The sequence below is a fragment of the Centropristis striata genome, chromosome 4, assembly GCF_030273125.1.
Source record: "Centropristis striata isolate RG_2023a ecotype Rhode Island chromosome 4, C.striata_1.0, whole genome shotgun sequence".
NCBI lineage: Eukaryota > Metazoa > Chordata > Actinopteri > Perciformes > Serranidae > Centropristis > Centropristis striata.
In genome coordinates, this window is record NC_081520.1 from 32,945,493 (window position 1) to 32,962,322 (window position 16,830).

The 16,830-nt window shown below is 37.4% G+C and overlaps 1 protein-coding gene across 1 annotated transcript in view; it reads left to right on the forward strand.

The window, feature by feature from the left end:
- Positions 1–16,830, forward strand: part of dner (delta/notch-like EGF repeat containing) — an 86,500-nt gene that overhangs the window by 31,915 nt on the left and 37,755 nt on the right. Inside the window, exons 2-3 of the mRNA XM_059331255.1 lie at positions 7,192–7,536; positions 7,648–7,745. Coding sequence (XP_059187238.1) covers positions 7,192–7,536; positions 7,648–7,745 — 443 coding nt within the window. The remainder of the gene's footprint in view (positions 1–7,191; positions 7,537–7,647; positions 7,746–16,830) is intronic.

Here is a 16,830-nt window from a genome sequence, read left to right on the forward strand (position 1 = left end):
TCAGCCACAGGAGCATTAGTGATTCTGATGTAAGGCGATAAGGTCTGGCTCCCAATCGTTGTTGGGCTCTGTGCAGGTCACGTCTCTCTCCCACACCAAACAGAGACAGCTATTTTATGGACACTGCTTGGTGAATGGGAACAAGAGTAAAAAATCTTCCCCAGATTGTTTATAAAAGACTTACTATTGTCTAAAATATAATTGCATGCTGTAGCATATGTAAAATATAATCTGCACTCTGCACATTCTCCACTTAATTTGCACTAAGTTGTACATAGTATATTATTATTATTGTATATTGTTAAATGTATTTTCTTATATTGTTTTTTTATCTTATCTTAATAATTGTGTGAAATTTTGCGGCTGTAACAAATAAATTAATAAAGTCAAATCTAATCTATCTTATCTAATTAAGATTTTAGTCTAGCCCAAACCTTGAAAACACACCTAGGCAAAATATATATTGTAAGGATTGGCATTTAGAAGAAACCTGCCAACTCGATTATCTATAACATTAACGATCAATTAATCGATTAATCGCTGCATACATACATGGGCAAAATAAAAGATACAGTACTATGCAAAAGCCTGTTTTGATAACGCTTTTATTTTGAAAGGACGAAAATAGACTTGATCCTGTCAATCGTAAAACTAACTTAACTGAGATTAAACTGTAAAGAAAACGTCAAGGAGTCCAATGTTTTATGATGTATCCCCCGAAGAGGCATGAGGTTAGTTTTCACAGTCATCTTGCATATTTAAATGTGTTTTTTGTTTAAATAGGTTTTGGATAAAAAGTAATAATGCTAGCAAGGTTCGATACAGTAAGCTAGTTTTGCTCAATTTAATACTCTTGTATTTCTGTGTGATTTATAATTGTTATTGCAACTTTCAGTTTGCAAACTGTAGCTCCAACTTTCAGCTCATTGGCTAATTCACGTATGGCCGAGAAAGCTCGGCCGTGTTTCAGTTCAGTGAGTACTGATACACAGTGAGAGATAAAATTCAAATAAAAAAATACACAGATCAGTTAAAAATGCCATGTGATCGACCAAATTATTAACGAACATTAAACGATCATCGATTAATTATTCCCATCCCTAATATATTGGCATTGGGCACTCTTGTCTATATACATAAGTCTAATTACTGAAAGTTTTTTAATAAAGCAGGCTCCATTTGGGCTGATACACACAGAAAAAACCCCTCATACCATAACCCCAGCTATTGTTATTTCTTAGCTTTACCTGAAGGATTACATACTGCTCAGTTATAGCCAGGATAAAAAAAAGCTGGTGCCCACAACAACAGTTTGTAGAATCACTGAGTAATGGATAAATCCTTATATGCTGCTTTGTTTTTCCTCCCTCACCGTTTTCTAATAAAGCCCTCTGTTTCTCATCACCACCCACTTACTTTGTAATATCGAGACTTTAAACCTTCTGCAGGCTGCAATATAATTCAGCTCAGCCTCTAGAGAAAGTGATATAAGGAAGCTAGCAGGCAGTTTTGAAATATTTATTAATCTGTGTGGAGAAATTCTCTTTTAACTCCGTCAGAGGTCAGAGGGCAGCGTCAGATCTTCTGAGCTGGTTCAGATTTACTGTAATGACTTGCTCAAGGACACTACTGCCAGTCTTCCTATCTGAGCTTTCTATTAAAGGCTTGCCTCATTAATTACCAACTCTGTAGCCCAACAGACTGCTCTTTAATCCTTTAAACACTTAATCACAGTGGCAAACATCATGTGAATTATGCTGCTGAATAAAAATGGACAAAAAACGTGACACTTTATTTTAGGAGTCTATGATTTCCTAATGATTACTTCAAAGGTTTCTAAGAAAGAAATAGGTCACAGAATTTAAGGAAACCCAAAGAAAGCATTCAATGAAATATATATAAAAAAATGTATTTACTATTGACAACTTTTTTAAAATCCAAATAAGTTGATCTGTTAGTTTTACTTTAGACAAAGTTCCCATTTTTTCCCATTCCATCTATCTATTAATTGAAAGTGTATCATTTGACTGATTCAAAGTCCCACCCTCCCAAACTTATTGGTACTTATTGTCGGACAAGCTTGACAAAAAGAAGCATGGCGATACTGGTTCTGTTTAGTGTATTACATTAATTTCTGGGCCTCAGGCAATATAAAGTCATGGAAAAAATTATTAAACCACCCTTGTTTTCTCTAATTTCTTGTTTATTTTAATACCTGCTACAACTAAAGGTACACAGTAAAAGAAGATAAACAATAGCTACTCAATAAAATTGAGGCAACAGATTGCACGCAGTATTATTAATTAAATCTAACTACGTTACAAGTTGAGTTAATAACAACTTAACAGGAAGTGCCTGTCAATTAAAAACGGACTAATTTTATTGTGTTGGATTCATTAAAAATTCTCTTGATTTAGAATTACATACAAATAAAGATTATATTTAATGTGATCAAAATAAGTAGATTCCATCTCAAACATTTTTATATTAAAGTTACTTAAACAACTGCCTCAAAATCAAGGACACATTTATATTTAATACATTTTATCAAACATATTAAGTAAAATGAAATGACTACAGAATAACTTATTTGGACAAATGTAACAATAACAACAAAAATTGCTAATAAGAGTTTAATTTAAGAGCTGATATCTAGAGGTTTTCCATGGTTTTCTTGATAATGATTTTGGTTACTATCAAGGAAAAGGAACAGAACTTTTTTTCAGCATTGAAGATGTGACAGCGTTGAAACGAAGTTGATGTCAAACGTGAGTGCTCATTCCCTTGCTTTTCTCATAAATAAAACTACAGCTCAGTGACACGGCGCATTAAAACTGCTGGATGCATCATCGGAGCATAAACATTTCCTGTCCTGTCAGGGTGCCAGTGAACTCCTTAATAAAAAGGTGACACCACATCACCATAACATCTTTGTTAATCGTCAGAGGATGTCGGCTGCGCAGATAAACCGCCTCCTAAAGAAAACATTACTCAGTTTGCGTGCTTGATCCTGCACACTCAGCATTTTAGGTGCGGCACAACAAATTTCAGTTTTCAGCTGTTATTATTTAAAAAAAAGGGCATTTCACACTTCATGTAGGTGCACTTTCACCATGCTTAGTCAGCCATTTGTGTGCATCTAACTTCTTCATCTCTTGCATTATTGATTTGTTGCCAGTGTGGAGACTGAGGTGTAATGAAGTGGTCACATGTTTGTTTTACTCTGCTAAATTAAATTATCCATTTGCAGGGTTTCATATTTAATGTTATTTATGATGTTCCAAGTGAATAAAGCTGCTGCTCAGTTTTCCCTCTCAGGTTTCTTTTTGTTTGTCTTTATCATGGAATAATTTGAAAAGGACTTGAATCTGTCTGAGCTGAACACAATCGGGGAATTCAGATCAGTTTTAAAGGACAAAGAAATCGCTTCCCTTGGTCAGTGTGACTGCTCCATGTAAGCCAACTACTGATGCTCACTCAGTGTTGTTGTGATGTGCTGTGTAACTTGTCTCTTTTTTATGCTGCTTTCTTGGCTAGGTCTCTCTTGAAAAAGACATTTTTAATGTCAATTAGGCTTATATTGGTTAAATAAAGGATTTTGGGCATTTTTTGGGCGATATGGACCAAAAGTCATATGCTGATTTATTTTGGCTGAATATCGATATACAATATATATCCCAATACTTTTATCGCAAAGTGAGAGCAAATGTTCAGGAGTACATTTTTCTTAAAATCAAAGCTCCAAAAAGTGCACATTTAAATAAAAAATATATTTCAAAAAATAGCCTATCAAATGAAATAAGCCAATCTTTTTCTTAAACATATAGTATAAAGAAAGGGAAAAAAAACGAACTATATCGATATATGCAATATGGTCTCATTCCATATCACATTTAAAAATGTATCAATATATCGATAGATCGCCCAACCCTAATATATATTCGGGCATATATACATATATATACGTATGTTTCATTCCTTACATCAAGTCAAAATAAATCAATAGCAGAGATGCATATGATTGTGTTCACATTAGGGCTGGGCGATATATCGATATAAAAATATATCGATACATTTTTTAATGTGATATGGAATTAGACCATATCGCATATATCGATATAGTTCAATTTTTTTCATTCTTTATATATAAATGCTACCCTTACTAGGGTAAGTCATATCAAGTCATTTTGTAATTTTTATTATTCTTTTCTCATATAAATTAGTTATTTTAAAAAAAAGATTGGCCTATTTTATTTCATAGGATATTTTTATTATAATCAATATGTTGACCTACCGCGGTGTGTGTGTGTGTGTGTGTGTGTGTGGGTGTGTGTGTGTGGCATGTCCACAGAAACAGACTCATTTCTCCACCAGGTTAGACTGATAATGCCAATTGCTTAAGTGGCGTTGCTGTTTCCGTCCATCCGGCTGTATTGATCCTCCCTCCTCAGGGTGGCCATCCCAAATTAGCAAATAGATCACAGCACCTTGTGAAGCAATTAATTTGGCCCAGGAGGATCTCTTTGTTCTGTTTGTTGCTCCATGTGGTAATATAGATAAAGGCAGTAATGTGAGTTATTATCAGCTGCTTAGAAGAAATTGATTCACATGGTTTGCCAGGGCCCGGGGCATATGAGCTGTTTGGTGCAGGAGAATAACAATCATGTAGGAAGATAGGCCTAAGTATGTGAATACTAATGGCACCAAGCATCCTAGAAACTCCAATATGAACTGAATGACTCTACATTACAAGTCCATCTGCTACTTCAGCACCACAGACAGCGCCATGGATTTATCAATTTACAGCACAGTTATGCTACTGATATATCAGGGCCATATATTCTAAGTTGCACAAACCTAAGTGAGTCATTTTGGTCATTATAACAGGTACAACTTAAAAGAAGAGAGTAAGGAAAAGTCCATCAACATGTCTCTACTGTCCTGGAAAGAAGCCCAATCTGGCAAAAACACATATGTGAGTTATTCATGTATAATGCCTCTGTAATAGGGGTGGGCGATATGGCCCTAAAAGATTATCATGATATTTCAGGGTATTTTCGCGAAACGATATTCTATTCTATTAGAAAATACTGAAAAATATATAGACAATATGTTTTTTTTAGTCTGTATAAATAAATGAAAAAGTTCAACGAAATAAAAATCAATCATAAATCTAAAATGTAGTGTAAAGTGGGCAGTCCATGGCCTAGAGGTTAGTAATCAGGCCACTGGTTCAAATCCCAGACAGGCCAAGTGCCCTTGAGCAAGGCATCTAATCTAACCCTCCCACACAGCTCCCCAGGCGCAGTAATATCCTGGCATGGTGTGTTCACTTGTGTGTAAAAAAGGATGGGTTAAATGCAGAGATTGAATTTCCCCATTGTGGGATTGATAAAAGTAATTAAACGTTAGGTGCAAATCTCAGCAGACCAAATACAAAAAAATAGTCTTGACTCTTGAGTATTTGCAAATAATAAAAAATCCATCTAAATCAAAATCAGTGAATTGAGTAATTCACACTGACATTTTAAATATGCTATGATTGAATTGAGATTAGCCTACTCCTGCAACAAGCAGTTATTTCCAGTTAATATTATGTTTTCGTGTAGTATAAACATTTCTTAGAGCCCAGGGCCAAGGTGACTTCTTCAAATTACTTTACCTAACCTTAAGTTATTTCATTTTAAAGAGATGTGAAACAGAGAAAAGCAGCAAACCTTCACAGTTAAAGTGCTGGAACCAGTGAATGTTTGCCATTTTTAGTTGATGAACAAATAAAAAAATTATTTAAATGCTGCAGATTAATTTTTGACTGTATAGGCAGCACAAGAAAGGGATCATGTGAAAATATATTGAAAAAATAACTGTCATTGTGATAAATGTGCCATATAAATATACAGCACATACAGACCTGTTGTGCTCCTCCTTGTCCTTTCTTGCAGTACATTCTGTGCAGCCTGGATGGAGGTTGTTGGGATGGAAGAGAAATGAGGAGTGACAGATGAAAAAGGTCATGAGCCGGACTCTAATGCTTCCTCGAACCCTGACAAGCCTACGTTGCTGTTCTCTAAAGGTTGATAACCTCAATCCCTGTTGCCTTTTGAGTGGAGATAAGAGCAGCAGACTGTGTAAGGACCGGAGAGTGGCCTGCTGGGACGGTTGGGACAGCTGTGCTTCAGAGCAGAGACAAAGTTTGATAGAGGCATCTCGAGTTAAAACCTGAGAGAGATTAGCACTAATGAGCTGTGACTCGGCTGCGGAGAGAGCGGACTGTTAATGACGCTCTGGTTCTCTGCCTCTCGCTGTTTCTCTCAGACACACATTCGTATGTACATTCACATGCACATCTATATGCACCGAGGGATTTGGAGCGAGCATCATTACCATCCTTCTGTTCACCCTCTCTCCAGCCTTTTTTGTTTTTCTGCTGGTTTTATTAAAACTGTTATCTGAGCACATTTAAATCAGACAGCTGGAGCTGCAGATACCTGAGTTAGTTTCAGTGAATTTGCCCAAAACAAACAAAAAAAAGGCACCAGGATTATAGGCGCTTTTTAAGCCTATAAGAAGGCTCTGAAAACCAAGCAAAAGGCAACACGGTGTCAGGCAGTAAGCTTCGTAAGCTTGGCTTTGTCCTCTCTCACCTTCACGTTCTATACCAGAATGTTTTCCACCAAATGTGATCAATTATTGATGGGGGGAACCAGCATGAAGGAGGCTGTCAGGGTGCATTTTTTTCATTGCTGCATGACAGGGGTTGTGTAGGAAATGCAGGTGTGTGTGCAGGTATGGGCTACATACTGTAGTGTGTGTGTGTGTGTGTGTGTGTGAGAGAGATAGAGAGAGAGAGAAAGAGAGAGAGAGAGTCGGAAAATGGAGCTCGAGAGAGAGAGAAATGCAGACCTGCAACAATTTATCAGGAACACAGACAAAATGTAATAAAATAAAATAAATGAGTGGTGGATGCAAAGAAGGAAGCTGAGTCAGAGAGCCATAAAAGAAGTAGCAGAGCAGCATGAGAGGGGGAAATGATCACTGAGAGTGTGGACTACACTTTCTTGTTCACCACAGTGTTTTTTAAGGATGCACTCCTTGACCCATTTAAAGAAGCTGGATCCAAGATTCTCACACAAAACACAGCTCGATTGTGGAGTTAATTTTTCTTATTATTTATTTTATCTGTTCTTTCAGTTTTTCACAGACCCGTGTGCCAGCAGCCCCTGTCTCCATGGAAACTGCAGCCGGAGCGACGGTGGGGAGGAGGGGGAGCCGGCCTACACCTGCGAGTGCACCGAGGGCTACGAGGGGGAGAGGTGTGATCAGATCCTATTGGACCTGCCGGCTGCTGACTGGGACTCCGCCACCCCCTCCGCTCCCGAGCTGGCCACCCCCGTCGCCCCCACCACCACAGCCGCCACTCAGCCGCCACAGCCAACCACAATCCCCTCCACCACAACACCGCCGCCTCCCACCCTGCAGCCATGGCAACCCAAACCTGGGCAGAGGCTGCTGGTGGTGCCGTGGGAGGCAGATAGGGTGAGATAACTTCCACACTAATTTTAAGCTCCTGTGGGTTTATCTTAGAAATGTCTGACATATGTTGTGTGTGTGTGTGTGTGTGTGTGTGTGTGTGTGTGTGTGTTTCAGGTGACGGAGGGTCTGCACTGTGTGAGTCCTGAGCTATGTGAGCTGACATCAGGAACTCTGACTCTCTCTCTGGAAGTGCCTGAAGAGACGGCTGTAAAGTAAGAGTGACTTTTATGACTGACTGCTATCCTCTTAAAGCCAGATTAACCAGCCGGTGGGCCCCGGGGCAGAGTGTAGCTGTGGCCCCCTGGTTTTGTCCAGTCTCTCCCTCTCTCTTTGCGTTGTGGGTGCGTTCCAATACCAACAGGTGCATCTCAATGAATTAGAATATCATAGAAAGTTTATTTATGTCAGTAATTCAATTCAAAAAGTGGAAATAACACATCAGTGTTTCCCCTATCATTATATTAGAGGTGCGCTTAGCCCCCCCTTGAAGATCAAGGTCATTTTTTTTTTTATAGAGCGCCAGGTCACAACAGAAGTCACACACACACACACACACACACACACACACACACACACACACACTGTAAAACTAAGGGAAACACTGCACATTATATAGATCCATTCCACACAGAATGAAACAATGATTAAAATTTAGTGTCTCAAAAAAAATTCATATTACAAAAGACCAATTTTAAAAAGTATGTTTAATATGGAAATGTTGGCCTCTATATGACTCAATACTTGGTTGGGGCTTTTTGACTTGAACTACTGGAAGTTGCCCAACCAAAAATGACTTCTATTGTTGATTGTTACAGGTTTGTTTGTAATTTTGGGGTCATTTAATTAAATTCACTGAGGATACACGCCATGTAAGCAGTGGTGGAAAAAGTATTCAGATCTCTTATTTAAGTAAAAGTACTAATAACACACTGTGAGATTACTCCACTACAAGTAAAAGTCCTGTATCAAAATGTACTTAAAGTATCAAAAGTAAAAGTACTCGTTATGCTGAATGGCCCCACACAGATTTTTAAAAATATATTCTAAATATACTATTATTTAAATCGATGCATTTATGTAAGCAGCATTTTATTTTTTGTAATCAACTTTTTATTGATTTTAAACATTAAACAAAAAAAAAAAAACACATGAATTGAACATACATAGAACACATAGAACACCCCTACCCATCCCTCCCTTCTACATCCCCCTCCCCAAGGGAGACTCCCTCTCCCCTCCACACCATCCCCCCTATGAAATACACAGAACACCCCCCCATACCCTCCCCTTCCCCACGGAACACACAGTTGTAAAGAGACATGCTTACAAAAACAAAATCAAAATAATCAGATAGGATAAAGTCAGATACAGGATTACAAACACACAGCGTTACAAGTGAGCCTCAGAGGTCATGACAGCAATTTTTTAACATCCTCTGCAGCTTTTTTCCACATTTTGTAAGCAGCATTTTAATTTCCTCGAGGTAGTGCTCAATTTAACGACTTAATAAACTGTTATGAGGTTTGATTTTTTTTTTTTTTAAAACAACACGATCCTATCACTTTAAATCATGATTTTCTAATCATCAGAATGAACCAACTCAGACTATTAGTTATATATTCCAAATATATTTTATTGGAAAAATATTCTAGATGCATTTTTGTAAGGAGCATTTTAATTTTTTAAAGATAGGGCTCATTTTAACTACTTAAAATACTATTAAGAGGCTCAATTTATCCAACCTGAGCGGTGGCAGGATCAGGCAAAGTAAGTAAAAAACAAAAAAACAAACAAACAAACACCTGTGTATGTAGGCCTCTAAAAGAGTATTCTTAGAAGAAGTAATGCTAACACCAAATGGAAATCTTGCATTTCTTGACCTCCAGTTTCTTAAGTTCTTAAATGATGTTGTGTTGTATGTTGACACCTCTGCAGATCTTTTCACCAAGTGGGAGATATATCAGCTGTCAGAGATTCACATTACCTCAGACTGAATTACAACTAGGTTTGCTGGAATTAACAGGGTTTTTTTTTGTCTCGGATTCTTGCAATTACAGTCTGACCTATATAATATAAATGAGGCATTACTTCCCCAGTGGAGAAAAACCCCACTAACATCTGGCTATTGTCATTAGTGGGAAAGGATACAATTAACATGCATTCCCGGGACAAATTACTCTGCAGTAGTCACGGGTATTTATCGGCTCCAGCAGTGATGGAAACATGACATCCGGGTGGACAAGTAAATTTTGTCCCATTTCCAGCGCGATGCTGTGAATCTTTTTGTATTCTTGAACATTATTCCAAATTAGTCAGTACAGAATTTGAAAGAGAAACTGAATAACTAACAGATCTAAAAAAGTATTCACCATAACATTTTCACTGGGCTCTATGTTGCTTTTCTGCTTTTCTGCATTAAAAAAAAATGGAAAATATGCACTTATTTTGGTGAAAAATGGGTATTAGTGATGTAGAAGTGTGATATGTGGTCACAGGCAGTAACTAGGTAAATTTACTCAAGTACTGTACTTAAGTACAATTTTGAGGCACGTGTACTTTACCCTAGTGTTTCCATTTTATTTAACTTTATGTGTCTACTTCACTACATTTAGCTGCCAGCTTTTGTTAGTTTTTTTCAGATCAAGATTTAACATAAAAAACATGATCAATTTAAAGTGATTAGACATTTTTTTCGCAACATTATATTAAGCAGTTAAGTAAGGGATATGATTTGTTTTTCCACCACTCATCACAGGCGACAGATGTGTTTATAGACGACTGTAAATATGCAACTTTAAACCTGCAGTGGTCAGTGATACAGTGGTTTTCTGCTTGGTGTTAAACAAGGACACAAAGTCCCAGAATCTAAGCCACAAACTGCCTAATTAACTAAATTCACTCTGCCTTTTGCATCCCAAGAGCATGCTACACGGGTATATTGTCTGCATAATCACCATACTAATATAAACAAATACAATTAAACTTACTTTGCACAGCATTATGTCTGCAGCAACCTAACATAATATTACAGTGGCTTGTAGCTTTTGTGACTAATAACCTTCCCTTGGATCTCTTCATGACCCACCTCTGGGACCTGAGACACTATGTCACCTGTATTACACCACTCCAGGTGTACTTCATCTCTTCAGAGCATGTTTGCTCATAAACAGAATTACAATTGTTCAGTAAATAGGGGAGGGGGGGTCAATGAATAATGCAGAGGCAATGGTCAAGGTGAATTTTGGATGCCCTTGATGTTACCCCTCATTAGAGATGGTAGGCACGACTCAGGGCCCTGATCACGATCGCAGACTGGGAGCTCCGAGTTAATCAACTGCTGCTGCTTTGTTTTCATACTGTATAATTGCAGATGACACCTGAACGCAGCCAGTGAAGGACACTTATGTACAAACACACATGCAACACTTGGAAACGAAGCAGTGATGCAAAAGACACTTTGATTTAGAGGCTGATAATAATGTAATAAAGCTCTATTCCAAAGGGGCCATGAAGAGTGAGAGGTTGTCAAACCATGACAAGCATTTTGCTGATGCTCCGTATCACTCATGAGAATATTAATAGGTTTAAATAATAGCTTCATAATAACTGTCTGGCCCCTAAATCAAGTTTAATTAGTATAAGAAATTAGATGAAAATAACAACAAAATACCATTAAATATATCCCTCTACTTTCCTAACACACATTAAATATAGAACACCGTTTAAAATCACTGTCCCTTGATATATTAAATACCAAATGGCTTATTTCAGCTTGAAGTAACAGTAGTTCCCCAGATATCTGAACTCTCCCTGAGGGTGATCCCAGACACCCAGCAAAGGAAAAACTCATTTCAGCTGCAAGCGGCCCGTCCAACATCTTATTATTTCGGTCAGCGCTCACAGCTTCACCTTCAGGCTCAGCTCCCTCTTCACCTCAACATTTTTGAGACAGCCGACCCGACTGTGACGCTCCAACTCACCCTCACTCATGAAAACGACCCAAAATATGTCTTTTATATCCTGAGCTGTGCCCCGCAGACCTTATCTGAAGCTCTGAAATCGACTCATGTACAGAGTCATGTCAATATTTCCCTTTTATGGCTCTAAATGGTCACTTTTTACAACTTTTTCGTCTTAAAGTTTGGATTTAGTTTTATTGGTAATGTGTGGTCCTGGTATTTCATTTTCCAATAACAATTCAAACGGCCTACGGCTAACACTCGTGTTTCCAGTTATGTGATGCCAACCATGCATTTCTTTACAGATATAATATGTAACTGTTCCACTTTAAAATGTCTAAATTACACCTAGAAAAATGTTATACTTTCTTTAGTTGTCTACTTAATCTATTCCAAATATTGACATCAATTTCCAAAACTACAGAAATAAGTAATTTTAATCAAGGTATTAGTGTGTATTTGTGGTTTTCTTTTCTTTCTTTTTTTTAACAATCTGTTTATTGGATTTTACATTTTGATAAAACAAACAAACAATACTGTTCTATACACCAGTAATTGCAAGTAAATACAACATACTACAGCAGATAGTTACAACAGATACAACAGATACCACCCCCTCCCCACCCCACCCCACCACCCTCACATAGGCACCTAGCCCCAAGAAATTGGCAAATATAGTTGAAAAGCAACGATAAACAAACAAAAGAAAAACAAAAAAGATGGGTTGTGTTAAAAGAATAGATAAAATGATAAAATAAATAACAATAATAAAAAGAAGTAAATTAATAAACAAATAAATAGATAAATAAAATCAATAAAAAATAACAAATACCTACCTAACTTATTAGATATACATATATATTTAATAAAAATAAAAAATAAAAAATTGTAGTAAAACACATAGATAACAATAAATAAATAAATACAATTAAAGGGAAAACAAACAAACAAAACAAACAAACAAAGGCTCAGCTCATTTCAGTACTCAATTCACAGTCATCTTGTGCCATTGACATAAGATAAAAAGAGATTCCAGGACTTCTCAAATGAGACAGCCTTACCAGTCACAGTCAGTCTAATTTTCTCTAATTTAAGAAAATAAAGCACCTCCTTAACCCAGTGTGAATAGGTAGGTGGGACTGGGGATTTCCATTTTAACAGTATCAACCTCCTGGCCAGCAGAGTAGTGAATGCTATCAAGTCCTTTTTTAACTGGGGAAAGAGTAAGTGGGAAAGGCCATACACCAAACAGGGCAGTTAAAGCATTGGGAGTCACATCCCTTCCAGTTACCTTGGATAAAGTACTAAAGATCTCAGACCAAAATCTAGTCAGAGAAGAACAGCTCCAAAACATGTGTGAATAATTAGCTGTGGCTTGTTGGCATCGATCACATATGGGAGACACTGTATCAAATATTTTTGCAAGCCGCGCTTTAGTGTAGTGAGCTCGATGGAGAATTTCGACACTGTGTCCAGCGCAGATCGAAGACTTATGTACTCTCCGTAAAATCTCCTCCCAAACCTCATCACCTCTCCAAGATCTGTCTCCCAAACTGTTTTAAGTACAGTAGAAGAGCCTTGACACAGGTTATGGATATTTAAATAAATAGAAGAAATTGCCCCCTTTAATGAAGAGAAAGGCTTCAGAAATGTTTAAAAATCTGAAGACTTTAGGAAGAGCAGGGAATTCTGGGAATGAGCTACGGATAAAATTTCGAACCTGAAGATATCTAACAAAATGACCTTTAGGAAGCAAAAATGTATCTTTCAATTGCTGAAAAGAGGCAAAATAGAATCAACATACAGGTCTCTAAAAGTTTTTATGCCCAGCCTAGCCCACATAGAGAAGGAGCTGTCCAATAACGATGGGGCGAAAAAAGGATTAACTGCAAGTGGAGCACCAATAGAAAGTGTTTGCAGTCCAAAATGACGTCTAAATTGAGACCAAATTTTAATACTGGAGGCCACTATCACATTGTTAGTATAACCAGAAGTAGAAAAAGACAGGGGTGAGTACAATAAGGCTTTCAGTGATACCGGATAAACAGAATTTGCTTCCAAGATCAACCATGATGGAGGGACCTCAATATCTCCATAATTAACCCAATAGTTCAAATTTCTAATGTTTGCTGCCCAATAATAGTAAAGGAAGTTTGGTAATACCATTCCACCCAGAGCCTTGGGCCTCTGTAAAACTTGTCGACGCATCCTAGGAGTTTTCTTGTTCCAAAGAAAATCAAAAATAAGACTATCTACTTTACGGAAAAATGAAAGAGGAAGAAAGATTGGAATAAATATTAAAAGCGCGGGAAATTTTTCATGTTCATCAATATTCATCAGCTATAGAAAGGTTTAGTAGCGACCATCGCTCAAAATCTAGTTTAATTTTTGTGAGCAGAGAGACAAAATTTTCCCTACAGAGATGAACCAATGTTTTGGCAACATATACTCCGAGATAGACAAAGCCAGAGTTCACAACTTTAAAAGGTACGTTTGGGAGTTGAAGTGAATTTTCATTTACTTTTCCATTAACAGTAAACATTTTCACATTTCACATTTAATCATTTCATTAAGTTTATATCCAGAGAATCTACTAAATTCGTCTAGAACTAAGAGGACTGCAGGAATAGAACGTGACAGATTAGACAAAAATAATAAAAGATCATCAGCATACAGCGCCACCTTTAGCTCTACACCATTTCTGGTTATACCACAAATATCAGGGTGAGACCGCAGAGCAATTGACAAAGGTTCCATCACAATGGCAAATAAGAGCGGACTTAAAGGGCAACCCTGCCTTGTAGAACGATGTAACTGAAAATATTCATAATTTGTGCCATTTGTCCTGACCAATGCCTGAGGAGAAGCAATTTTATTGAGTGTTCTTACCTGTTTTTATTACCGGGTCCTTTTGTTTTGAAGAGGAGGAGACTTCTGCAAAAAACCTACACACTGATGGAATCCTAGAAGCTGAATGCAATTTTGGCAATGGTGTTGAAGAAACACCTGCAAGGTCCCACACTACTTCTTAGTGTCACCAAGCTCCGTCTTTTGTTATTGCTCTGAAAATTATACATTGTCCCTTACAGTGTTAAACACACTTAATGCATTAACTTCTTTTAATCTTTTATTGTCAGTGAAAAGCCCTTTCAGCTGCAGCCCTTTTTGAGAGGTTATAAAAATACTGTAGAGGTTAAATAATAATTATTGTTTATTTAGCCAGGCAAGCAGTCATTAAAACAGATGCACAAAGGCTGAAAGGACAATCACTGTTTTTTTAAGTGTTAATATGAGAATGATTATTTCAGACGTGAGTGAGGTTAGAGTGCCGTTTAGAAGCATTTAATCAGCGAGCAACCTCATTAAATCTGTTCAGGGTCTCTAACAGCCCTGGTTGACACTCTGCCCGACTGTCTCTCTTTCATGAGTTTGATAACTCAGCTTAGCTCTGGTGTTTGCTGTCTCCTCAGCAGGCTGGCAGCTGTTGGAGCTCAGGGTCTCTGGCAGGAAACACGGCCTGCATTGTTGTTCTCACTCTGCCCGACAGGAAACTGGCTGCTCTGCTCACATATTTACAGATGCAGTCATAATTCTCTGCAAGATCATCCTCTTGGCTCCACGATCCTCAACCACATCCAGATAGAGAGAAACACAACCATTTGGACTGCTGGGATTACTTACTTGTAATGAGCTTAGGGCTGGGCGATATGGACCAAAAGTCATATCCTGATTTATTTAGGCTGAATATCGATATACGATATATATCCCGATATTTTTTATCACAAGGTGAGAGCAAATGTTCAGTCAAAGGCAAAGCCAAATAAGACATGTCACAAATGCTTTTATTGAAACGGTTTATTTAAGTGAACATAAATACTATATAACACGAGTACCTTTTAAAAAAAATCAAAGCTCCATAAAGTCCACATTTAAATAAAAATATGTCCTAAATAAAAATAGCATATGAAATAGAATAGGACAATCTTTTTCTGAAATAAATATATACATATGAGAAAAGAATAATGAACATTAGAAAATAACTAAATATGACAAACCCTAGTAAGAGCAGCATTTATATATAAAGAAAGAAATTTTTTTTAATTATATCAATATATGCGATACGGTCTAATTCACATTACGGTCTATATATCACATTTAAAAATATATTGATATATCTTTTATATTGATATATCGCCAAGCCCTAATATGAGCATTGTTTCTTTACTTTAATGTACCCAGCCATATTACAGGTATTATATCAGAATAAGTAAATACCCTTAATCATCCCTTTGACAACCTGAGAGTTGGTGCTAGAAGAAAGCTCATCTTGTACCCAGAACAGAAAAGATTTTTCAGATGAATAGCTCTCTGCCCATTTGATTTGATTTTGTTATGTCAATGCAGGCTTACATAGGCTGCATTGACGGCGGTTGGAAAAGAACTCCGGCGTCTCAATCTGTACCTTGAAGTCTTCTTCAAGACAATATGGTGTTAATTGTGTAAATAATGGTCCCATTTAGAAAAAAAAAAAGATGACAAAGAAGCTTATTATTTGGGACATGGCTACCTTTGCTTGACAGGTTGCTAACACCGTGAGCTGTCATCAGGATAGTTAGTGAAGCAAAACAATGTATAGACTCTTAATATGGGCTGTAGTAAACTATGTCTCCTGGCTCACAAGCTTAATGCACCACTTTTCATATGAACAGTGAATTAGAACAGCCTGCAACAAACTGAGTCACAATAGGCTTGTTTCCATTAGGGTAAAAAATGGCCAATAGGAAAGCTTCAGGCCACGCCCTCTCAAATGGCAGCTCACTCGGCGTGTTTCCAAGACTCCGGAGGTGACGTATGGCTTTTGATCGTGGCGTAATCGATTATTTATTATTTCGATCGACAGTTTTGACCATGACATCACATACACAAAGGATTTAAAACGTAAGACTGCTCCATCTTCTTCTTCTTCTTGATAATAAATTATTGTTGTGACTACTCGCTACTTCGCCGGCTGTTAAATATGGCGCATGTTGTTGTTGCGTTGAGTAATACATCAAATTCCGCTTAGCGTTCTATCCAATCAGCAACCAGGCTTTTTTCAGTGGAGAAAAATGGCCCTGCTCTTTGACAGGGGCTGGCTAACATTCAAATTAGGGGTGTTTCGGCAAGGGAGACCCGCCTCATTCCAGGTATTTGACTATAGTAGAAACGCAGCTTACTGGGTATCAAAGTTCCCATTAACACTTTTTTTTGCATTCTCTATTTTCTTTTTATCTCTATCCATGTTGAACCTGCTGCTTTCTTAGTTTCTCTGTTGTTTTGTCTTGGGGTTTTTTCACAG